The following is a 24,686-nucleotide window of genomic DNA, read 5'->3' on the forward strand; positions in this document are numbered from 1 at the left end:
TGTTAGTTTTGTGTACATATTTTCAGTTATCTTGAGTGTATTTGTAGGGGTAGAATTGCTGGGGCATACAATAAGCCCTGAGGGGGCTGAAGAAACATACAATGTGGGGGCAATGAATAAGGATGCTAATTCACTGTACACCTGTGTGTTCACTGTGTAGCAGAGACTGGAGCCAGAGTTCTGGGTTTGAATCCCACTCGTATCATTTCCTGTCATGTAAGCTTTGACAAGTTACATGAGCTGTGTGTCTCAATTTCAACACCTCTAAAGTAGAACCAACGTCAGGAACTAAAACTCATAAGACTATTCCACAAGTTGGATAGTCTAGTATGTATACAACCAAGTCTGACATCTTTAAATCCTACATGTTTTGCTGTAACTGATACTTTTAATCATTGCTGTGATTGCCACATTTCATCTTATTCATTTGATGGGTTTTGTTTTGTTTTTTAAATGATGCTATGGCTGTCAAGGATTGCCACTGAAGTGCAGTAACTGAAGGCGACAGTCACAGGAAAGGTCAGAAAGTCAAGGAAAGCTGTTCCGAGCAGGGGCAGTTAGTTATACTTCAGAGTGTAACCTGAGTCAGATGAGGCTTCATGTGGCTCAGCCGAAGCATCCCATAGCATTCCACGAATCAGAAACCTGACTGGGGAAGAGTGAGAAGGGTGTGGACTTGAACCTGCCTCAGCTGTATGGAAATACTCTGCACAGCGGCTGAGCAGGAAACTCAGCAGTGATGCCACAGTATGCTTGACTAAACCCTGCTAACTTCCTTCTCCTGGAACCCGTGCGATTCACATGACCCTGTTCTCGATCTACAAGTCTCAGCCTCCTGTCCCAAGGACTGCACCTGGTCTCCTCCTCTGATAACCACCTCCTCCTCTTTCAGAAAACAGTCCCTGAACTCTGAGATCTAGGGCTGGAGAGATGGCTCATCCAGTTAAGGGTACTGGTTGCTCTTGCAAAGGACCAGGGTTTGATTCCTAGCTCCCATATGGCAGCTTACAACTATCTGTAACTCCAGTCCCAGAAGGCCTGACACCCTTTTGTGACACAGACATACATGCAGACAAAACACCCATGTATATAAAATAAACAAAATTTAAAAAATAAAATAAAATGGTCTGCCTTATTACTTGTGATATCCTGATATATATATATCTATATATATAGATATATAGATATATATCAGTATATGTATACACACACATACTTTTGGTTTTCATTCCATTTTCTGGCATAAAACTCCTAAAAACCCGTTATAATTGTCTCATTAAAAAGGGTGCTTGGTGACCCACGTAGCTACTAGTTCTCTGGGGTTTCCTGAGAGATGGAAGTAGCCTTTGTTCTAGTGCAGCGACTCTTTTGCGTTCCTGGATTTGAGCTTGTCATCTGGATGGCCAAACTGTGGTCAGAGCATGGCACGTCCACTCCCAACTCCTGTCCTCTACAAAGGGGAGAAGGGCTGAAAGCTGAGGTGATTAATATGGAAATACTCTGAACCAGAGGTTCAAGCAGCTGGGCTGCAGAACATCTGGAGGGGTCCCAGAGGGTAGTGACCCCAAAGAGAAGTGTGGAAGCGCCCTCCTGCCCCTACTGACCACACTTGGCCCTGTGCACACTTTCATCTGTATCAGCGATAATGTCCTTTACAATAAATTGGTTCACATAGGTGAACTGTTTCTCCCAATTTGTGAGTTACTCTAATTAAACAAGCCAGAGGGAGTCATGGGAATCCTAATTCATCGCTAGTCCATCGGAAGTTCTAGAGGCCTAGATTAAGATTAGCATCTGCCATGGGGTCCATCCTGTGGTGTTTCACCCTTGACTTATGGGATGTGACTTTACTTCTCCACAGGTAGTGTTGGAATTGAACTATAACAGAATCTCCTCAAAGCTCCTGGCTTCTAGGAACATAGGTTCCTCAACATGCCTTCTTCTGCTGGTTCGAGTGCTGTTTGTAGATGGATGACTGCTCTGCCTAGCTAGCCAGTGGATTTGCATTACAGTTGGAATCCAACCCTTCAGGCTGGAGAGACGGACGGCTCAGCGGTTGAATGCTGGCTGCTCTTCCAGAGGTCCTGAGTTCAATTCCCAGCAACCACGTGCTCACAACTATCTGTAATGGGATCTGATTCCCTCTTCTGGTGTCCCTGAAGACAGGTCACTTATATACATTAAAGAAATAAATATTTTAAAAAAGAAGAATCCAACCTTTCTCCTTAACCCTCAAGACCCTTCATGGAATGATGAGAGCCAACCTTTCAGTTTAGGCTCCAGCCACAATGACAGTCTCTCCAAGAACTCGCCAAGCTTGCTCACCTTCACAGTTCACACCAGTTCTTCCCTCTGTTGAGTATGCCCCTCCTGCAGATTGTTCATGGTTATCTCCAGAATTTACTTTGTGCATCTCCTAACCATTGAGATGGTTAGTCTTCATCATCAACAAAGCAGAACATGAGCAGTGAGGAGGTTTTTTTTTTTTATCTCCCCCAGATGAATAGGGTAGGTGGGATATGAACAGGAAATGGTGACATTAGAGATGACCAATGTGTTCCACTGTTCAACCTCCGATAGCCACTGTGTTTCTCTTGTCTGAATGTTTCTCTATTCCCTTTGTCCAAATCACAAAACTCAAATCATTTTCAGGGATACTTCTTCCTTACTTAGGCTATTTTGACTTACACAATGTATTTTGAAATGATAAAATAATTTTTTAAAATTAAAGTCACGTCCTGCTTTTCTGCTTCTGGAGGACACCAATTTCGTGAAGGAGCATGATCCACATCATGGGAAAATAAAAGCCTGAAGAGTAGAAACAGGTAGAGAGGTGAGGGAGCTACTCTTCAGATTACTCATATGCAAATCCGTGCGAGCAGCTGGCTGAGAGGAGGTTTTAATTCCCAGTTTCCCTTACCCCTGCCTTCTCTGTTGACTATTCATGTAGACCTTAAGCAGCGCTTTTGTAAAACAAACAAAAACAAAACACCTCCTCCTTCTAGTTTTAAAAATAATTTACATCATAGAAACTACTAATGGACTATGACTTAATCCTCACTACTCAAATCATTATTTAACTAAGAGAACTCAGCTAAATTGTGAGTCTCTAGAGTAAGTTTTTATAGAACTGAATTTTTATATGACCACATTAACGTATCATAAATATGTCCTGGGACTTGGCTATAATTTTTAGAGAAAAGAACTATTAACTAGAAACGTGTTCGTCTGTATAGATGTACATACACATGTTTAAACTGGATTTCTACATATAAAGTCTACATTTTATTTTCCATCAGTCACTAAAGTTGGGTAAACTACTTTATTCCACTATTGGGGTTCAAAATACATTTGGAAGAGGGACTTTCTTAGCTGAGCCTCCAAAGTCTGTTTCAAAGTCTGATATTGCTGACATTGAGTTCCACATTCTTTACAGGTCCTTAAAGCAGTATCACCCCCAACATCTTCAAAGAATGGAGAGATGCTTTGAGAATGTGAAAATCCTGCTACATCCAAGTCAGGGGCACCCCGATATTCAATCAATGCACTACTTTAGGATTGCAGTTTTAGTGACTATGTGGGAAGAGCAAAGGATGAAGAAGGCCCTTGAGGTCCAACAGGTGAGATACTTAAATGATGACACCATACTCTATGGAGTTCCCAAGGTTTCATCTTGGAAAAAGCCCACATTTCCAGTTCCCAGAAGGGCTTTCTCAACTTCACCTAGAATAGACTTCCCCACATGGATCCTGAGAGTGGCAGGATTGTAGATCCTCCACAGCATTCAGAAAGGGCACGGTTTGAGATGGGAAGTTCTTGAATGGTAAGGTAACCGAAGTTTCATTATGTCGAGGAACTTTGAGGAAGTCACCAAATCCACGATTTAAAAATATGTTTCCTATTATATAGACACACCTACTTTCTAGAATTAAAATCCAAGTCATTTGTCTGTTGTTAACTATGTTGTGTAACTCTTTATGTAAAGTTATGTCAAGAAGGTCATGTATCCAGAAAGGGCTTGAAAATCCAGAAAGTGGGAGATGGGACAGTAATTTATTAAGGTGTCTGGATTCTGAACATAAAATTTAAGTCTCAGATTTTATGATTTTAGATGTTTCGTTTTTTCAACACTTACTGCTCAAGCATGGAAGATTCAAATTCAGATCCTCAGCACCCAAAATACAGGCAGTGATGTTTCTTATCTGAGAAACACCGTGGGGGAGGGGGATTTCGGGGAGGGGAGGTTCCTGGAGCACACTGGCCAGTAGGTCTAGCCAGCTGCAGACCCGAAGTTGGGTCAGAGAGACACTCTCTCTCTCAAAAAAAAAAAAAAAAAAAAAAAAAAAAGGTGGGGAGCCATAGAGGAAGACAACCGATGTGGACCCCTCACCTTCACAGGCACCCTCCCCGAGACACCTTCTCTCTTCACCCAAATAACAGCTCTGAGTTATTCCCTCATGACTTCTTTTAGGAAAGCTGGTTTACAAGAAGGATAAGTTTCACTTTCATTTTTAGTTTCGTTTTTTAAAAATAGTTTTTTGTTTTTCACTACAGGGACTCACTATTGCAGCCCTGGTTACCCTGGAGCTTGTTATGTGAACTGGGCTGACCTCCAAATTCACAGAGATGCACCTGTTTCTATCTCGGAGTACTGGGATTGAAGGCGCGCGTCACCACGCCGGACTCCAGTTTCGTCCTTCTGTAAACGCAATATCTTATCCCAAAGTTGACTCTGAAATCATCATCTAGAAATCCAGTGGGACAGGCTGTTTATGGGGCTCGGCTTCGGTTTCTGAAGCGATGTGGGCAGGGTTTTCACACCAGTGGGCGGGGCCTGCTTATAAGGCTAGGGAACTCGCTGATTTTCTGTCACAAGCCAGGCTGCACCGCCTGCGTGTCAACGCCAGTCTCCCCGCCTACAGGTAGGGAGCGTCTTCTCTCGGAGTCCAGGGACCGGTCGCTTGCAGGGCATATTAGAGCCAGAGTCCTAGAGTCTTTGAGGATGGAGAGAGGAGAAGGCAACAGGGAAACACGATGGGTTAAGAGGCAGCGGAGCCTGTTGCCTGGCACAGTTGAGACCTCAGAATCGGCAACCTGTCTGATGATTATGGCACTGTTAGCGTCAATGTCAATTTTGTGTGTGGCTGACTGTGTGTTATGAATACGGTCTTGGGGTAGGTAGCCAGGTCAGAACTTGGTCCTAGCGCGACTTTGATTGTTCACTAGCAATGACTGGGTAAATCATCCCACTTGAAGCATCTCCTGAGGTCCCTTCCTCTGCCAAGATCCAGGACGCTGGAGCCTAAGATTTTTTTACTCTGTCTGCCCAGAGGACTTAAAGGAATCCTGGAAGAGAAGAACTTAATATAAAAATGCCAAGACATTTCTTAGACACATTGACACATATGTCAAAGTTTAGCTTGGGGTTGTCAAAAGTATGGTGTTCTATCTTTTTTATTTTTAATCTGAATAAATGATTGTAGATGGTTTCCTATGAATTAAATAGCCAGGAGATGGTTTCCTATGAATTAAATAGCCAGGTTTTGTTTTTATTGCTATATTCCTTTGTGCTGGATAATTAAAGGGTATCACTCTCCCATTGATGGGTGCGCAGGTTATTTATAGTGGGTTACTAGCTCAGTGGTTCACTGGTCATCACTACGTGCAACAGTCTGGAACATGGCTGGGTATTTCCTTTAGATAAACTCTTATAGCTACCTAGTTATGTCTGTGTATCTGAAAAACCTTTGTGTGGAAAAGAAACTGAAGACTCATTCCAGAAAGCATATGCAGCTGACAACAACAGTGACTGACAGTATTAAGGAGAACTTTATACTTTGAAAATATTAGCCTGTTTCAGCTGAACAGCAAAGACAGGGGTCATGGCAGTAGTTACAGTCTGTAAGGTGGGACTGAGGTGGAAGGAATTTGGGCACCCGTTTTAGGATCATTTGATAGAATTTGAAAATTTGGTAAAACCTCTCACTCTTATTTTTGAGAAAGGAAGCTCGCATCTGCTTCCCTCCTGCCCTGGGAAGATGGTGAAGTAGGGTCCCATGGTGTTCTTCTGGACTTCCCCTGGGACAAACCTATTTCCCCCAGCCACTTCTTCCCCAGTTCACACTTCTTTGCTCCATCTCTGCTCTTAGCTGGGAATTGGTGAAAGGAGGTTACAGTTTCTCACCTGGGAATTAGTGAAAGGAGGTTACAGTTTCTCACCTGGGAATTAGTGAAAGGTGGTTACAGTTTCTCACTGGGGAATTAGTGAAAGGTGGTTACAGTTTCTTGCCTGGGAATTCATGAAAGGTGGTTACAGTTTCTTGCCCGAGGAAGAAGATGATGCTGTGCTCGAAGACCCACTACTCGGTGCAGGTTCAGAAGTCAAAGGCCATGCTTATTTACATGGTTCCTGGACTTCCTCTTTTTCTCTCCAACTGCCGACAGCTGCACTCTGAGGGCCAGGGAGGAGAGGGTATGATACTGAGTAAAGTGAATATCAGACCTAATCCATCACCTTTCAGTAATCCTTTATCATACTAAGCTTTCAAAGCAGACTCATAATTAATGGATAAGCATTTCAACGGAGTCTTCTGTCAACACTGACAAATCAGGTAGGGCCCTGTAGTCCTTCGACGGATATCAGACGCCTCGGTATGACTTTCCAGTCCTTGGCTTGGCCATTTCTCCACAGCCTCATTTCAATAACCCCTGTGTCTTCATCCCATCTCATCTCCTTGGGCAGATGACTGGAGAGAAAAAATTTAAATATGTGCCTAATATTAGCTAGAGGATATGAGTCCTTTCATCTCGCCCTTTTGATAAATGTCCCCCCCTTTTTTAAAAGACAGAGTCTCACTATGTAACCCAGGCTGACCTCAAACTCAAAATCCTCCTGCCTCCGCCTCTCAGATGCTGCTGTGTCTGCACTTTTCTAACACCAAGGGTTCATAACAATCAGTAAGAAGCCTGTGACCTTGATGGACAAGATCATTAATCAGATCAGATAATTATCAAGAGCTAAACATTTCTTTAACAAAATTCAAGTTGCATTTTTCAAGAATCAAATTAGGAAAAAAGTTAATGTCAGCACTGGGTGACGATGTAATGGTACCAATTTTCAGATTGTGTCACAAACTGGGAAAATAGTCTTTCTCTCTTGATCAGCAATTCTCTTCAGGAAGATCTGTCTTCCAGGCCTAACCTTGGACCTGGCACACAATAGGTACTCACCAAACATTGGACAAATACACCAATACTTACAATTTTGAAAAAAGGACAAAAAACCAAACCAAACAAACAAACAAACAAAAAGACCCAACACTTAGCAGTAAAGGAGTTAAATATTAAGGGTCCATTAATTACAAGAATTATGGAAATTATGTCAAAATCTTAAACTTTAAAAAAATGGATATTAAATATATAGAAGAACTGGGGCTAGAGAGATGGCCCAGGGGTTTAAAGCACTTACTGATCTTCCAGGGGGACCCACAGCCATCTGTAACTCCCACTCCAGGGAATCTGATGTCCTCTTTGTGCCTCTGTGGGCACCAGGCACACATGTGGTGGTGTACATACATACAAGCAGGCAAAACACTCCTACACATGAAATAAATCAATCTTAAACATGTAGAGGAAAACTGTCTCTTCACAGGGAAAGAGGCTGAAAGGAAACTATTTACAGACAAGCCCAGAGTGGCCACCGTTTCTCCATCTCGACACAAGTGGCGCTATGGGCCATCTCTGATTCTGCCCTCGGGTGCTGTCCTATGCCTTGGAGAGGTCTTGGCAGCATCCTGGGCCTCCATCTCATCACATCGGTAGCAGCTCTCCTCCTCTCCAAGCAAATCTGTTAGCCAATATTACCAAATGCTCCCTGAAGGAGAGTGGTGCAATGCACTTACATTAGTTTTTATAACAACAACAAGACATAAAAATAAACTAATGTGTTCATTCTACCTTAGTGAAGATGTCTAGATCCATTTCTAAGGTCCTTCCCATTCAATCACTTAGTCTGTCAAATACTCAGAAGATCGGTAGGTGAGATTTTTTTTTTTTTTTTTTAATAATAAAAGTAAAACATTTGGCCGGGAGGGTGGGGGGGGCGGTGGTGGCGCACGCCTTTAATTCCAGCACTCGGGAGGCAGAGCCAGGCGAATCTCTGTGAGTTCGAGGCCAGCCTGGGCTACCAAGTGAGCTCCAGGAAAGGCGCAAAGCTACGCAGAGAAACCCTGTCTCGAAAAAACCAAAAAAAAAAAAAAAAAAAAAAAAAAAAAAAAAAAAAAAGTAAAACATTTGTTTATTCACTCATTTGAAAATTGGACGCACATATGAAAAATGAAGAAACTATTCATGATTTTATTTCTCTTTCTCTATCTTTCTTTCTTCCTTTAAAAAAGTATAAAAGGGTGAGAACTTACCTGTGTTCCCTCTAAAAGTCACATTTCACTGCAGATAATCATGGTCAGGCAGTATCTTCAGACAGGCTTGGGGGTTGTTTTAAACCACAAATATACTTTTGCTTTAAATATTGCCCTCCAAGTTCCTTCCTACGTCTATGCAAACTCATTCCCTATGCGTGTACTAAATTTTGTCCTTCATGGTATTTTGAGTATATACAGATTTATTTAGCCATTAGGCCACATGGGGTGTTTCAAGTCGGAGGCTGTTGTTAGTCATTTCATCCCTGTTATATTTGTGTTTATTTTTTCCCCACGGTGAATTTCTAAGATGGGGATAGAAAGATCATGTGACATACACATTTAAGGTTTTAACAGAGACTACCAATTTGATCTTTAAAAAGCTATACAATTTCACATCCTTACCAATGAAACTCAAGAAATCCTGTTTACATGTATTTCACTAACCCTAACTATGAGGAAGCCCTATTTTTGGAAGAGCAAAAGGTCAAAGATGTTCTCATAAATCTTCAATATACGTTCTTAGAAAGAACATCCTTTCCTGTGTTTGTATTTATGATTCTCTGAACTATATGGGACTCCTGTTCATTTTCCGCTTGACCTCTATATAGTTTTCTTACTGAGTTTTAGAGAGGGAATGCCAGCAGCCCTAGTCTTCTGCTTTATGCGCCTGTCAAATAGATTGTGTAGAGATACAGAGGTCAGGGAGATGCTAAGAGGGAAGACTGACTTTCCCTTGAAAGGTGTAAATATGAAGACCACAGAGGAGAAAAGGTGTTAATGAGTAGATTGGCTGGGGTGGAGTACTAACTTCCTTTGACCGCCCTTTTTGGGCATCAATTCCCAGGAAGAACAGCTTCTGTCTTCTGCTCAAGGCTCCTCCAGTGCCCCAAACAGTGCCACACTCAAGGAAAGATACTCAGCATTTACTGAGTGAATCAGGAAAATGTCAGCAGAGTGGAGTCTAGGACCCAGATGGCTATAACTCAGAGGGTGGTGCTGAGATGCCAGACCTTAGGAAATGGGCCAAATCGAATCATCCTCCTTCCCACTCCCGTTATTGGCATACTCTCTTTATTGGGGAAAAGAGTTATAATTTGAAGGAGGTGACAGGCAGAGGGGAGACTTTAAGGGAGAGGAAGCATTGAAAAGTGAAAGTGAAAATCAGATACTCTTTGCTTTGAAGCTTTACCTAAGGCAGGTTTTACAGATACTTCCCAATGGTGAAAAGCCCGTGGTGCACCTGCGGGAGCTGAAGATATGTTTTTTTCCCTTGGCTTATTTTGAAGGTACATTATCGATTTGAGGGGGCTAATAACTCCATTTAAAGATGTTCATCTCGTCACACCAATTTCTCTTTACTTGGTTCTGTATAACTTGGAGTTACAAAATGAAAGTGCTGAACTTTCAACTCTGAAAACAGCTGTGTTTCCACACTTACGAAACAGAACTGCTTCAGTTACAGCTAGTTTGTCTGTGTTTCCGTACCGGCTCTTCGGAGTCATTTATATACGAGAGGAACAAATTTACCGGTGTCCCATTGTTCAGCTATGTGAATTAAGCCTTACACTTTCTGTGTTTCCTGTTTCTAGATAATTCCAGAAACATGAGGACATCTACCATTGTTACATTCACAGTCTGCTGTGGCTTGCTAAATGGTAAGTCAAATCTTTTCAGTGGGTTCTGTATTTTCAATATTTTAACCATGAGTTAAAAATTAAAGTAACGCGCGCACGCACGCACGTGTGTGTGTGTGTGTGTGTGTGTGTGTGTGTGTGTGTGTGTGTGTGTGTGTGTATGCAGGTATGATCGCATGCATTTGCTAGGCATGTATATGGAGGTCAAAGGACAACCTTGAGTGTTGGTCCTCACCTTCTACCTTGTTTGAGACAAGTTCTCTTATTTGCTGTTCATTGCTGAGTATTGAAGGCACTGACCCCACACCTCCTGGGATTTCCTGTCTCTAACTCCCATCCCACTATGGGAGCCGTGAGATTGAGATTGCAGGCACGTGCTACTGTAGCTGGTTTTTACATAGGTTCTGGGATTTGAATTTAGGTCCTCATGTTGTACGTAGTTTTCTTACTGGGTGATCACCCAGGGCCCTAAAATAGTTTAAAGGCGTATACTTTGCTTATTAAAAGCACACTCTAGTTTTTCTTCTTTGAGCTTTTGTCTCGATTCGGTAACTTCTATCATTGTAAAAGATGGAGAAAAAGATAGGAGCCATGGGTGCAATTTAGTAGTGGAACACTTGCCTGGCATGAACAAAGCTCTGGATTCAATATCCCAGCACTGGAAACAAACAAAAGCAAACAAAAAAAAAGGGGAGGAGGTGAATATAAAATTACAGATAATACAAAATTAACGGAGTGTCCATTTCCCATAATAACAGCTGAAAATTCCCGGGGAAATGGCCCACTGCTAATATTGGTTTCTTCTAGACAAGGCTGGGAATATACTATCTCAGTTGCTTATGTTCTTCCCAATGAAAAAATGTTAAAGAAGAATTTTAGTGTTGATGTGACTCACCAGATGAAGTGTTGTAACCTTTTACCCATTTTTCAAATGTGTTTGGAGGACTTTTCCGTCTTCTGAAGGCTGGTCCTCTTTCTTTCCAGCATTTACCATCACGGCTCCCAAGGACTTGTATGTGGTAGAGTATGGCAGCAATGTCACGATCGAATGCAGATTCCCAGTAGGAGACCAGCTGGACCTGTATTCCTTAGTTGTCTACTGGGAAAAGGACGATAAACAAGTTCTTCAGTTTGTGGAAGGAATGGCGGACCTGAGGTTTCAGCACGATAGCTTCACAGGGAGAGCCCGGCTGCCAAAGGAGCAGCTTCTCCAGGGAATTGCTGGGCTTCAGATCACAGATGTGAAACTGCAGGATGCAGGGGTTTACTGCTGCATGATCAGCTACGGCGGAGCAGACTACAAGCGAATCACGCTGAAAGTCAATGGTAAGCATTACTCTGGGTAAGGAAGTCTTGACCTATACTTGAGACATCTCTGTAATGCTGAGAGCATTTCATTCTTGGAAGTCCACACCTACTTTTTGTGGAACAATAGCAGCCTGTTGGTTCGTTACTTATTCTTTCTTTCTTTCTTTCTTTCTTTCTTTCTTTCTTTCTTTCTTTCTTTCTTTCTTTCTTTCTTCCTTCCTTCCTTCCTTCCTTCCTTCCTTTCATTCATTCATTCATTCATTCATATACTCCTCCAAATGAATACTCCTGGCCCCTTGTGTTTGAAAGTAACTTGAGATCCAGTACCAGATAATACACAGTTGTGCTCTGTGGTACTGTAAGCTTTCAAAAATTAAATGCCAAGAATTTGCTTCTTATTATTGTAAATGCAATATATATATACTTACAAGAGATTTGGATCTCATGGAAAGGAATAGAATCATAATACTGTTCCTCCTCTCTTCAAGCACCATCATCCATGGCATGCATATACTGTGTATCCCTCTAGAACCTTTTTATTGGATTGTTTTTTTTTTTTTATTCTATCAGGCTTAGCACATTTCCTTCTTATGAGTATCTCCATACAAAATCCAATATATATGTATATACATACATACATACATACATACATACAGCCCACTCTAAGGTTCACATTCAAAAAGACAAGGTTAATCTATAAAGGATGAAAAAAAATGATGATGTGAAGTATAGAAGAAGCCATTTTTCCACAGAGATGGTATAAACTACACTCACCAGGCATATATTCATCTTCAGGGCCTGTATCATGTTACTTGGGAGGGTTGAGGAGGAACTACTAGTGTAAGTTCCTGGAGAAGGACCCACAAAAAATGTCATCAGGTCACTTGAGTTCAAGGTTTTGGGTTGGAAGCAGCTAAGGGAAGGAAAACACCTGAACAACCACCCCTGCTTTCACTGTGGATTTCACAGAACTGAGAGGCACACACACACACACATCCCAAGCGTGCTCACAGACAATCCAAATGCCTGCCAGGACCAGAAATCCCCCAAGGCTCCTGTCTTCACATACTTTCCAAAGCGGCATCCCTCTGCTTTGGAACCCCCTTCTGTGGTCTGCTGAAGCCTCTCCCTGGTTGATAGTGAGATGAACTCCGTCCTCCCCAGGCGTACATTTGAGATGATCTGCCGCTGCTTTTTTGTTTCATAATATGTGTTTAAATATTTGACTAGAATTAGATAATCTTCTTTGATCTTTGAGTTCCTAAGCTAGTGTGAAGGTCAATATTAGAAATAGGAAAAGTTCACATTTCTTATAAGGGATCAAGATAACTGTTACCTAAAAAATTATGTACAGGTTAGAAAAAATGTGTCCATTTGATAGTGTATTAATGGGTTTCTGATGCTGGATCACTTAAAGCTACCATTGTTTTGAAAATATCACTTGTCTTATAGGCTTTATTTTTATTGTCTTTTACTTATAATTCTTCATTTGTGACATTCATGGAAGATGGGAGGTGGTTGTTCATATGAGCATGTGTTAGTACATCAGCAAATATGAGTCATCTATTCTGTTCCAAGACATTTAAAGGAATTATGAAGCCTGAAGGCCATGAACAGTCAAGGCTGCTGAACCTGGGATAGGGGAAAGAACAATCCTGCAATCAGGAAGAAGGAAACATAGAGTTTAAGTCTCTGTGCCCAGAGGTCTCTTGTGGCTTGTTGAGAGTAGCTGACTTTGTGGTGAGGAAGAATGTAGTCTACATTATCTCCTCCACAATATCTCTGATGCAAAAGAACCTTTTGGAACAACTGATGGATTCTCCATGGAGGGATCCCTGATGGGGCAAAGCTGATAGCCAAGCAGACTTGAAGGTCTGCTTGTTTGACTATTTTGTTTTCTTTAGACCTTACTACGCTGGCATTCTACTCCCAATTAATCTTGTCATTTGCATGCAGTCAGTGCTTTGGGAGCTTAGCTGAGATAGACCAAGGATTTGAGCCTTGACTTTGATGGGTGTTGTGGCTCCAATCTGTAATCCCAGCTATTTGGGAGGCTGAGGCAGGAGAATCACAAACTAGGGCCTTGTCTGGGCTATATATAGCTCATTGAAGGGTAGCCTGGGCAACCTAGCAGGATACTGTCTCAAAAAAAAAAATTAAAAATAGGAACAGGACTGAGGCCATAGCTCAGTGGCAGAACACCTGCCCAGCAGGTGTAGGATCCGTGGTTCAGTCCCTGGCACCTTGGTGGCTGGCATTTAGGAGCTTTATGTGCAGAGGAAGTAGAACTCCTGAGTCATGCCCTATGCAAATGATTTCACAGCAATGCTGCCCCATTTCTCTTCCCATCACTGCAGGAGTGTGGTAATGAAGCTTCCCAGGAGGGAGTTCACTCACTGTGGGATTTTAAAGGTGAAGCATTTCAAAACTGAAATCTTACAGGGTGTAGTTTTGTATTAACTCAATTACCATTATCTCTTTGGATGCTATTATACTTTCAAAAGGTTACAGAAGACCCTCAGGCATCTGGCTTTCAATTGAAAAATCTTTAGCTTTAATTACCAAATTTAATATCAGAGAAAATGAAATGTCCATTTAATATTTCTGGGACCTTAAATGATATTAAGCAGCTGTAAGAAACACTTTAATCCTATAGATAAATGATTAAGGACTGTCATGGCCCACCAGATCCCCAGGCCCTGTTTAAATCAATTCTATGTCATCTGTTCCCATCTAAAATGTCTCACGATATCAAGTTTATTGTCTCCTTCCTTCTTCTTGAACATAAATCGTAGGCACGGCGGTTTGGGTCTGTTTTATTGATTGTTGTACCCCAGGCCTTGGCATATAATGATGTTTCAGTGCAATAAAAAAAGAAAATATTTGTTGAAGGAATGAATGGTTGTTTCATAAATGATTACCTTAAAATGTTTGCTATATGAACAGGATCGAATATGGGAAAATTTATTTCCAAGACTGTTTGTCATGAGATGTGAGAACTTTCTTAAAATCCACTGAAGTACCGATGAAAAGGGGGAGAAACAGCTGTGCTCACGGTCCTCCTAGTCTGACCAGTGACAATAGGAACGTTGTCATAGCTAACACTTATGCATCTCCTAATACGTTTTAGGCCATGCACTGGACTTTTTGCTTATATGAATTCATTTAGTCTTTAAATGACTCTGTTGGGGAGGCACTTGATCATGGCCAGGCTATTTTTTTTCCTACTTACTATCTTTCAAATCTGAATGTGCCTTTCAATAGATGGCATCTTATATTCAATGATATGCAGCATTATTCTTCCCATTTTAAAGTTTTAAGAATTGAGGTCCAAAGAAATAATGCAGCTTGCCCAAATTCTACCCAGCTAAAATTATAAAGCCAGGTTCTAAACCTAACTAGCCTGGTTCTAAAATCTATGCCCTTACTAACCATGTTTTGTTGCCTATCTTTGTCCTTCTGGAGTGTGCATTGAGCCTGAACTTTTCTTAGTCTTGGACTAGGGAGCAGAGTGTTCTAGATCTAAACTGGAGGTTTCAAGGCACACAAAGCAAAACTTGCTTGTCTACCCTTTCTGTAAAGTGCTATAAACTTGTATGTGATTATAAAGAATAAATTTGATGCCAATACATAGCTTATATCATAAGAAATTGTCATTTTGAAGATCAAAAGAAGATAACTGTCACTGATTTCATACCATTGGTTCAACCTAACCCACGATACATTCTTGATGGAAAACATAGACATCCAAAAGGAAAGGTAAATGGAATAAGCAATATTTGTAATGTCTTGCCAATTGTGGCAGCATTGGTGTATGCCATGACGAAATTCATCATTAACAAATGGAGATGTTCTCAATAATCTTGAAGCTTATTTTAGCCAATGCTTTATCATAGCCAACTCAGTATTTGTTTTTAACTTCAGAAAGTGGCTGGTAAAGTCACTGCTGACATTTTGTTTTGCTTTGTGCTGAATTTTTGTTTGTTTGTTTTGCTTTGTGTTAGCCTTATCTTCAAGCATCCATTTCTTTAAGGAGACTTTTGAATGGGCTCATTTTTAAAGAAGGTTAGTTCAATTAAAAGTAGACAAGGGGGTGGGCCTATAGCTCAACTGGTAGAGTGCTTGCCTGCCATGCATACATTTCTGCTTTAAAATAAGGTATGATGGCACACACTTGCCTGGAATTCCAGCACTCAGGAGGTAGAGACAGGTCATCTTTGGATACATAGCAAGCTCAAGGTTAGCCTGGTCTACATGAAACTCTTTCTCAAAAACAACAACAACAAAAAAGATAGGAGAATTTGAAAAATCCATATAACCCAAATATGAATCAACACCCTCCCCCTTCCTGTGGCAGACAGTGAGGTACAGTGACTGCCATTAACGTTTGTGAGGCATAAATAATTTAACAGGTACTATAGCAAACATGTTAGTAAAAGTTCTAATGTTTCCTTTCTGCGTCTTCCTGCATGTGCCCATCTTAGAGGTAGGCGAATGATGTGGAGGTTAATCAATTGTGGATGGATCCACTCATTGGTCCAGCATGGTCTTCTAGGTGAAGCACTCTTCTCCTTCATTTAATTCCCAGGAAAAATAATAACAGAAAGCAAATAATTCACTCCAAATGTCTTATCATTGACAGTGATTTTAAATGTAAACTTTGAATTTCCCAGAAATATTAAGTCATGTACCATGTGAGGTAGACCCTAGTGTGGTGACATTATTTCATGACGTGCCCACTTAATAAGGTATAATCAGTGGTTTCATTTTCAATTGTTCTTAAATATGATAAATACAAGACTGAGGGCTCAAATGCTCATAAAAGACCTCAGTTTTGTGTTTTGAAATCATAATTATACCTATTTTATTGGTGGCCATTTTCTTGATTCAAGGGCAACAAAACATCATGTCATTATTTCAGCTTTGCTTTATCCTAGCTACTCTGTGTCAAATTTCTGCGAAAACACTATATTATAAAGCTCTTATTATGTCTTTGGCTGTGGAGTAGGGAACAAAGTCTCCCTTCTGGGCTCTAAGCAATTATCTAAAACATTGTGAGTAGAACAGTGATTATTGACTAAATAGATACAGTTTATATTTAGATAGAAAGACCTGTGGTTTCAAGATGACAGTCTATTTAGTTGATACATTTATTCTGAGCACAGTAAACACACCAGTGTGGTTATTACAGCAATGTGATTGTGCCTTAAGTCCAAACTTGGCCGAGATTTTGAGTAGAAGACCTGAGGCAGACTAGCACACACTCCCTGCTGCCAAAATAGCTAAGCTGGAGGCACAGTTCTAGAAGAACTGGCCCAAGTTGATATTCTTTGTAAGCAGACAACACCTGCAATGGGAGAGAGCCTTGACCTCTTTTTGCTTATGACCTAGCCCCGTACCACAAAATCAACCACAGAATTTCCACGAATCCAGCCACGTCCGAGCACGAACTAACATGTCAGGCTGAGGGCTACCCAGAAGCTGAAGTCATCTGGACAAACAGTAACCACCAGTCCTTGAGTGGCAAGATTACTGTCACCAGTTCCCAGTCAGAGGACAAGCTTTTCAATGTGACCAGCACTCTGAGGATCAACGCAACAGCTAATGATGTTTTCTACTGTACTTTTTGGAGATCACAATCAGAGAAAAACCACACAGCTGAGTTGATCATCCCAGGTAAACTGCTTAACTCTGTCCGTTGTTGCCTAGCATGATGGCTGTCAATCACAGTCATTCAGTGGTCTGGCTGAGGGCATGAATAAACAACACTATGTTTACTAAATGTATGCTATTTCCTCATTTTCTTGCATGCAAGCCATAATGCTACTTAACACTTAGTATTAACATTGAGTATTTACCCATGACAAACTGCATGTTAGGCATTGAATATTCATAGATGGGTTGGAGTCACTGTACTCCAGGAGAACAGGTGACAGTTGCATGTAGGAAACACTCTTGTAGCTGGGGCACCATGCAGAACATGAGAGAAGGACTCAGCTTATGCTTCAGGAATTGAAACCTTGTCACAGTGGGGCTGCCCTCTTCTCTCCAGGGCTCCTGCAGTAGGAAGCAAATGCATTGTCTCTCTCTCTCTTTCAATATGAAGGATCCTTTCCCCCTATATTCCTCCTTAAGGCATTCTCTGATGTTTCAACTCCAGGAAGTCTGCCTTGTGCATAGAACATGAGGCTGATGTCTCTTGGCAACCTACTAGATTTCTGTGTAGTTCACCTTCCCTGTAAGGGTTATAACTCACCGGGCAAGGGTATTGTAGGGATAAAATGAGCTGTAGTATATGAAAGTTATTTGAGATCCTCGCCTGCCTAAGTTCAGCTGCTTTGTAAACCTGTTACCTTACAGAAAGAGGTGGGATGGAAGACAGTCAGGTGAAAGGCTCAGAGCATCATGAGGATGTAAATCCATAGGTATTCTAGGGAGAGTTACTTTTGCCTCCATCTATCCCCCAATGTACATCAAGGAAATTTAGAGAAAATAAATAAAACTTCATAGAAAAGTCAACTAATACGAAAATTCAGCCCAGGATGGGCTTGGAACCAGAAAGAGCAAACCAGCTTAGCAAAAGAAGACATTCTAACTGGAATTGGACTCTCTCATAAAAGCTGCATTACTGGCTCCCTGTCATTAAATGCTCTTCTATGAGGCTGGAGCTCAGTTGGAAGAGCACTAGTCCACAAAGAGCTGAGATCCAGCACCATGTAAACCTGGTGATGTAGGACTCACCTGTAATCCAAACACTTGGGTGGTGGAAGCAAGAGGATCAGAAGTTCAAAGTCATCCTCACCTACATAGCAAGTTCAAGGCCAGCATTAACTACAAGAGACTCTGTCTCAAAAGCAAAACAAGCGTCATCATAATAAAACCACAAAAAGCCATGGTTTTATGGCTATTTATTTGTGGGGCATCCTGGAGTAACTTGCTTAGCCACTCTGTCTTCTGGTCTGTAACTTGGGTTTGTTCTTTTTTTTTTTTTAAAGAAATATTTGGTAGGTCTAACATAATGTTATTTCAAAATGCAAATCAAATATATGTGAACAGGCTTTCTAAACTGTGTAGTTAAGTATTGTGGACCTCAGTTGACTCCTAGTGGGCCAAATAGGAACTGACTTAATGACAAGAGATGGGAGTTGGCAATCCCAAAGCATCCTTGTGCCATGAGACCCATCTTTCACAAAACTTAGACAGAGACACTGGCAAGAGAAGCCGGTAACTAGAATGTTCAGAGAGTTTCAAACATGGAAGAAGAAAAACCATGCATTGGTCCCTCATCATGCCCACAGGTGTGGGAGGTAGAAGTGGCTGAGCAGTGCCCAGTGGTCTGCCATGTTCTAGAGTGGGCCTTCCATGCCATGTCGGCTGATAGCATGTATATTAAAGGGTGCACAAGGAACTTTCTTCACTGAGGTCACCATTTAATATTGCAGTCACTTTCTGTGGCACTGCACTAAACATGTCACAGACAGCCTCACAGGAAATTCGTAGCATTTCCCTTTTATAGGCCGGTTAAAGGATGTTGGCATTTCCAAAACCGATCTGCAGCCCTAGAATTCAGTCTGTTTCATGTGTTCAAGGCTGGAGTTCTTACTTCTCTGTGCTTCTCCCAGTTCCTTGGGAGACCCAACTCGTCCTCCCAGACCTTAACTGGCCATTATCTTTTAGTAATTAAGATTACCCTAAAACCAAGCTAGGTTTCAAGAATGACCATTCTCCTGACTATTTCCCATCAAAACTTTATCTTTAATCGGCATCTTTTGATTTTGTTTTTCAGCTCCACCTGCAGAATTTCTCCCAAATAAGAGGACTCATTGGGTCCTTCTGGGATCGTTCCTGTTGCTCCTTGTTGCAGCCACAGTCCTCTTCTGCTTAAGGAAACAAGGTATTTCCTTCACTGCTGTGGTTTCTGTGCTGCCCGTGGGGAAGTGCATGAAGGTCTTCTTACCATGATATTGAGTAGGCAGAGATGGTACCTACCAAGACTTGATAAGGGCAGCCCCTCATCACAGGGAGCTGTCTGACCCAACAGGCTAACAGAGCCTCCCTGGGAAACTTGGCCTGAAGGTGTTCCTTTCACTTTCAGGGCTCACTTTGAGTTCTATACAAAGTAAGTTTTAGCTGTGATTCCGGTGAGCCAGGGTGCTAAGTCTTCCTTCAGTCCTGCTCAGATTGCCATTCTGCAACACCTCCTACCTGGGAGTGTGGCATTGAAGCGTGTGGTATTTTGGAAGGCTATGAGTTGGACAAGGGCTTAGGGAAGCTAAAAGACGGAGCTTCCAAGGTGGCACTGTGGGGTCCAGGGTTCAGCAGTTTACAGTAAAGCTGGGCAGCGCTGCTGTGTGTGTAGTCCAGAGCTGAGGTGTAGGACGACGGTAGCAGTGGAGGTCAAAGAGGACAGCCATAAGGTTTCTTTTACATACAAATAACCACAGACTTTGCAGAGACCGCACTGCCTGTTGGTCTCAGCTGAATTCAAGCCACACATTCCTTGCAACATCTTATTGAGCTGAGTTCTGGGTACCCTACGTAGGAAAACATTTCTGCCTAAAAATCTCTACCACAAAGCATTTTTTTTGCAAGATTTCTGGAGGCAAAAATATGACACAGTGTTTTAAATAATTTTCATATATATATATTTCAGCATTTACTCGTAAGAATGATTAAAATGTAGGAAAATGAGTGCATTCAAATAATGTCTTCCTGTTGTAAGATGACTTAGAGAAAACCTTTCCCTCAATGCTTTGAAATGTGTCCCAAGAGAGCCAGAGATGTATGGACTTGTCTGAAGCCAAAGAGGGAAGTAGAATATGGAAGGGAAGTCTATCTTCAGGGAGGAATTCCCCTCTACCCCTTCTGTGGGTAGGTCTATGGGGAAAGCGATGTAACTGAGGGGATGGTAACCAGCTGCTTCCAAAGAATAGGCCCTGACCAGAACCAAGAGGGTTTTCAGGATGTGAGATCAAGTTCGAGTGACATATCTGGACTGGAATTAGACTTGACCTTGCACAAGGAAGTTGTTGCCAAATTGAGTCTAGAAGGATTGGTTGAGAATGAGATTGGCAGAGAGATAGTAGGTAACAAAGTAGCTCAGGATGTCAGTGATCTCTGAGGGAAGGATGGAAAACAAAGTAGACAACGAGAGAGAGAGAGAGAGAGAGAGAGAGAGAGAGAGAGAGAGAGAGAGGAGAGTATGAAAGTATGTATCCTAAATTGTTGAATAATACACTCTGGGGTTTGGCACATGGAATAAGGAGGTTCGTGGACTAAAAGTCTGATGATTAAGGATTAAGCAGCATCTCATAAAAACCTTGATACTTGAGTCACTGTGGGTCATAGTTGTTAGGGTTTACAAAAAGTCCGTGAAAGACTATCTGACACTTTTACAATCAACATGAATGTTTAATTGCTCAAGAACAAAAATTCTAGCATGCTGGGGTCAAACCATCTGACAAAGGGCAAAATGGCAACCCTGAGAGAAGCTCACACGCCCCCTTTAAGCAAGATGAGGGGAATTCCACTGTGATTAAGTGTACTTTGAAGTGATTGGGTATAGAGCCTTACTGGTACAGGAATCATTTTATGATTGGCTCATGACATCTGGTCAGCAACTGTGGTTGCAGTATCGGGGGTCTGTCTGCTGTGTCAGGGGTCTGTTTGATTGAAAATAGCAAGAACAGTTCTTGCTTATGGCCAGGTAGGACCCTGATTGGCTATCAGACTGGAAGTACTTCCTACGGGTCTGATTGAAGCCAGATATGAGTCAACATAGGATGGTGGGGTAATATGGGGCAGAGGTCTTAGCAAACTGGCCCCTAGGGAAAAACAACAACAACAACAAAACAGCTGGCCTTGTTAGGGTCAGTCCTGTTATAAGAGGGGATGGCCACTTCAGTAGTGTTGTGCTCTGTGGAATTAAGATGAATTTCTTCTTATTTAGTGAGAAGTCTATATGTGAGAAAATGTGGCACCGAAAATACAAACTCAAAAAACCAAAATGGTAAGTGTGACTAATAGAAGGGTCGGGAAAGCTGAAGGGAAAAAGAGCGAAGCAGCCTAGCAAGACTGCGGTTCCTGTGCTCTGTAGGCTGAGCGGGGGAGGGGATATAATGAGTTGCCAGCTAGCTGAACCACATAGCAAAAAGAAACAAAACAAAACAAACAAAACAAACAAACAAAAAAAAAAACAAAAAACAAACAAAGAAGAAAAGAAAAGGCTATGATAACAAATCTACTAGTCATGTTCTCCCCTCCTTCCAAAGGAGGCTGTGAGGTCTGCTGGCCCCTCCACCTCACAACTCCCACAGTTGAGGGAATTCTAGGAAGGCCCTGCAGAGTAAAGACTGGCCAGCAGCCTTATGCAATGATTTGGGGAGCAAGAAGGAGGGGGATGCTTCTGTCTAAGCCGCTGCTGTACCTGCGCCGTAGCCCTACAGCCAGGGACAGTGCCGAGTTAGATGAATGTGTAAGGAAACAAGTGATTCTGCTGCCGTGTGGTTAGTTGTTAACTGTTTCATGTGTGGGATGTGGTATTTCATCACCCTGCCCCCAAACACTTATATCAATATGAGAATCATCTCTATTTTATAGTAGAGAAAACAGAGCTGGAAAGATAAAATAAGGTGTGTAAGAACACATATCCTTACCCTGGGCTTTTGCTCTCAAACTATGTGCTTCAATTCATTCTGCTACTAGTGTCTGTATAAGAGTAGAAAACCCTCACCTAGCCAACTGCACTAAATTTTTAAGTAAGTTATATTAACTCTTCTAATTCATTTTACTGTTGTTAGAACCCAGATCTAACACTAAGGTCAGGATTAAAGTGCTCTAATGAACTTGTGCAGACCCAGGTAGGTTCCCTCACATGCATTACCATTTCTGCTGTGGAATCACTTAGCTTGAGTCAGGTTGAGGGTTTCTTAGTCCAGCGGACTTTCCCTTTTAAAACCGGACAAACAAGGATGGTTAGTTATCCTTCATCATGCAAACGTAGTCAGACATAGAATGTGTCTCTGTCTTATTGCAACATTATTATATGACCTAGCAAATGTCCAGTTTGTTTCTCTTGCATGTCTTCATACATTCCCCCCACACTCCCTGAAATGACTATACTATCTTCACTCTCCAGACACACAGTTCGAAGAGACGTAAGCAGCACAGGAGCTTCTGATCTTCAAGGTGGGATTGCCAGTCTGTGGTCTGTGAATGAAGGGGCCCTTGGGATGGGGGTCCAAGGACTCAAAATGGAACCTGGGAAGAGAACAAAGAAAGAAAGTGTTGGAAGGGGAGCCTGGGACAAAGGACATTTCTGCAGGAGACAGCAATACGCACGTTGTCCATCAATGGTCTTGGGAAAGCGGGTTGAGAATCCCCTACCTAACATCTTGGCCTTGAAGAATCACCTTTTTCCTCCACTCAGTGCCTGGATGAGAGACAGAGAGTCACAAGTGTTGACGTATGAGTGTTTTCTATTTATTTTGAGTCTGTGCATGCTTGTTGTGGGAGTGTGGTTGTGATTGATGCATTCTAAAGACATAATAGATGTTAAAATGTAGTCACCAAACTCAACTGCTGCTTATCATCTTGTCCACGGGCAGAAAAGCATGTACATTTGTGAGGTGCTTGGTGTCCTCTGTAGCTACTGGTACAAGTGGGACACATGGAGGACACACGATTGCTTTGCTAGGGCTCTTGCTGCATGACTTGAATAATCTTTATTCTCAGTCCTCGAGGCTCTGTGTAAGTAGTTGTTCTGTGTAAGTATTAGCCCTGCAAGTGTCTGATACTACACTCGACAATCTCATTTCATCTCCATAGCAACTCTCATGGTAACTTCTATTATATTCACTTCAGAACCCAAGAAGCTGAGCAATTCAGTAACTTGCCCACCAAGTTCTGTCCTTCAGCCATTGTCCTCTTAGGCTACAATTTGTAGCTAAGAAATGAATTCAAAAGCTGCTTATTGAGTAGCATTGCATATCATGCCATGCCTCATGTACCATGCTGGTCCTTGAGTGTAGAGATGTAAGCCAGAGCACTGGTTAGATGTGCATATGCATGTTCAATAGTCAAAGCAATGTTCATTAACAAGGAATATATATTGGAAAGACTCTGGAAAGACTCCTTGTCTAACATTGTTTTTACTCCTAATTTGTTTTCTCTGCCATGCAATCTCATGTCCTCCATAGAATATCTAGTACTGTTTACTAGTACTAGTAAAGTTCTTCTTTACTTTTCTATCTAAATGACACTGAGGGGTGGGGAGATAGCTCAGTTGCAAAATACTTCCCTCACAAGTGTGAAGCCCTGAGTGTGTTCCCCAGAACCCACATAAAGAAACAGTTGGCTACGTCTGCATGCTTTTGATCCCAGCACTGGGAAGGCAGAGATAGATAATCCCTAGCTCTCATCAGCTAATCTGCGTAGCCTGCTTCGAAAACTCCAGGCATGTGAGAGCTGATATCTCAAAAAATGTTGTAGACAGTGTCTGAGAAATGATGCCTACACACACACACACACACACACACACACACACACACACACACACGTGCACCACACATGTGCACCCTCATGCAGATGAACACACATACAATCTAAATACAGGTCAACAGGGAGCTGACTCAGAGTGGTCCCTAAGACACACAAAACAAAACAACTCTAAATATAGGTAAACAGGGAGCTGACTCAGAGTGGTCCCTAAGACAAACAAAACAAAACAACTCTATTCCATCACCGTAGCCATGCTAGTCCCTTCCCAGAAGCAACTGATAGTGTTTTTTGCACATATGTTTTCTCAAAAACAGTTAATATGTAGAAATATATGTTAAAGTATCTATATTTTTTTTGAATTCCTAAATGGTAGCTCACAGTGTATTTGCCGTACACTTTGCCTTTTTTTTTTTTTTTTTTTTTTTTGGTTTTTCAAGACAGGGTTTCTCTGTGTAGCTTTGCGCCTTTCCTGGGACTCACTTGGTAGCCCAGGCTGGCCTCGAACTCACAGAGATCTGCCTGCCTCTGCCTCCCAAGTGCTGGGATTAAAGGCATGCGCCACCACCGCCCGGCTACTTTGCCTTTTTTATTTAATGTATTGATCCTTATGCAGCTGCTGGAACTTATTTAAAGCCCAAGAAGAGAACTGCCTCATTTCTAGATTTTCCTTCCCATCCCTCCAGGTGCCTCTTACACGGTCTAGGCCAGGCACTGTTTCTGCTCTCTGTACCTGTACAATACCATGGAGCACTTGCCTACTCACTGGCCAAGTTTGGGTTTGGCTGATTTTGTATCTGCTCAAAGGGAGACCTTGAGTCCTCAGGGT

The 24,686-nt window shown here is 41.9% G+C and overlaps 1 protein-coding gene across 2 annotated transcripts; it reads left to right on the top strand.

Moving 5' to 3' along the window:
* The first annotated feature begins 4,848 nt into the window (after window positions 1-4,848).
* Window positions 4,849-23,492, top strand: Cd274 (CD274 molecule). Of its 2 annotated transcripts, none has more exons than XM_028894546.2 (7): window positions 4,849-4,922; window positions 10,010-10,075; window positions 11,039-11,380; window positions 16,754-17,038; window positions 19,149-19,256; window positions 21,312-21,371; window positions 22,500-23,492. In XM_028894546.2, the coding sequence occupies exons 2-7, from the start codon at window positions 10,024-10,026 to the stop codon at window positions 22,520-22,522; spliced, it is 870 nt and encodes a 289-aa protein (XP_028750379.1). In that variant the 5' UTR covers window positions 4,849-4,922; window positions 10,010-10,023; the 3' UTR covers window positions 22,523-23,492. The 2 variants fall into 2 exon arrangements, with proteins under 2 accessions (XP_028750379.1, XP_037061478.1); XM_037205583.1 differs by lacking the exon at window positions 4,849-4,922 and adding an exon at window positions 8,352-9,706.
* The last annotated feature ends 1,194 nt before the right edge of the window (window positions 23,493-24,686 follow it).

Source organism: Peromyscus leucopus, chromosome 1 (genome assembly GCF_004664715.2).
Source record: "Peromyscus leucopus breed LL Stock chromosome 1, UCI_PerLeu_2.1, whole genome shotgun sequence".
In the NCBI taxonomy this organism is placed as follows: Eukaryota; Metazoa; Chordata; class Mammalia; order Rodentia; family Cricetidae; genus Peromyscus; species Peromyscus leucopus.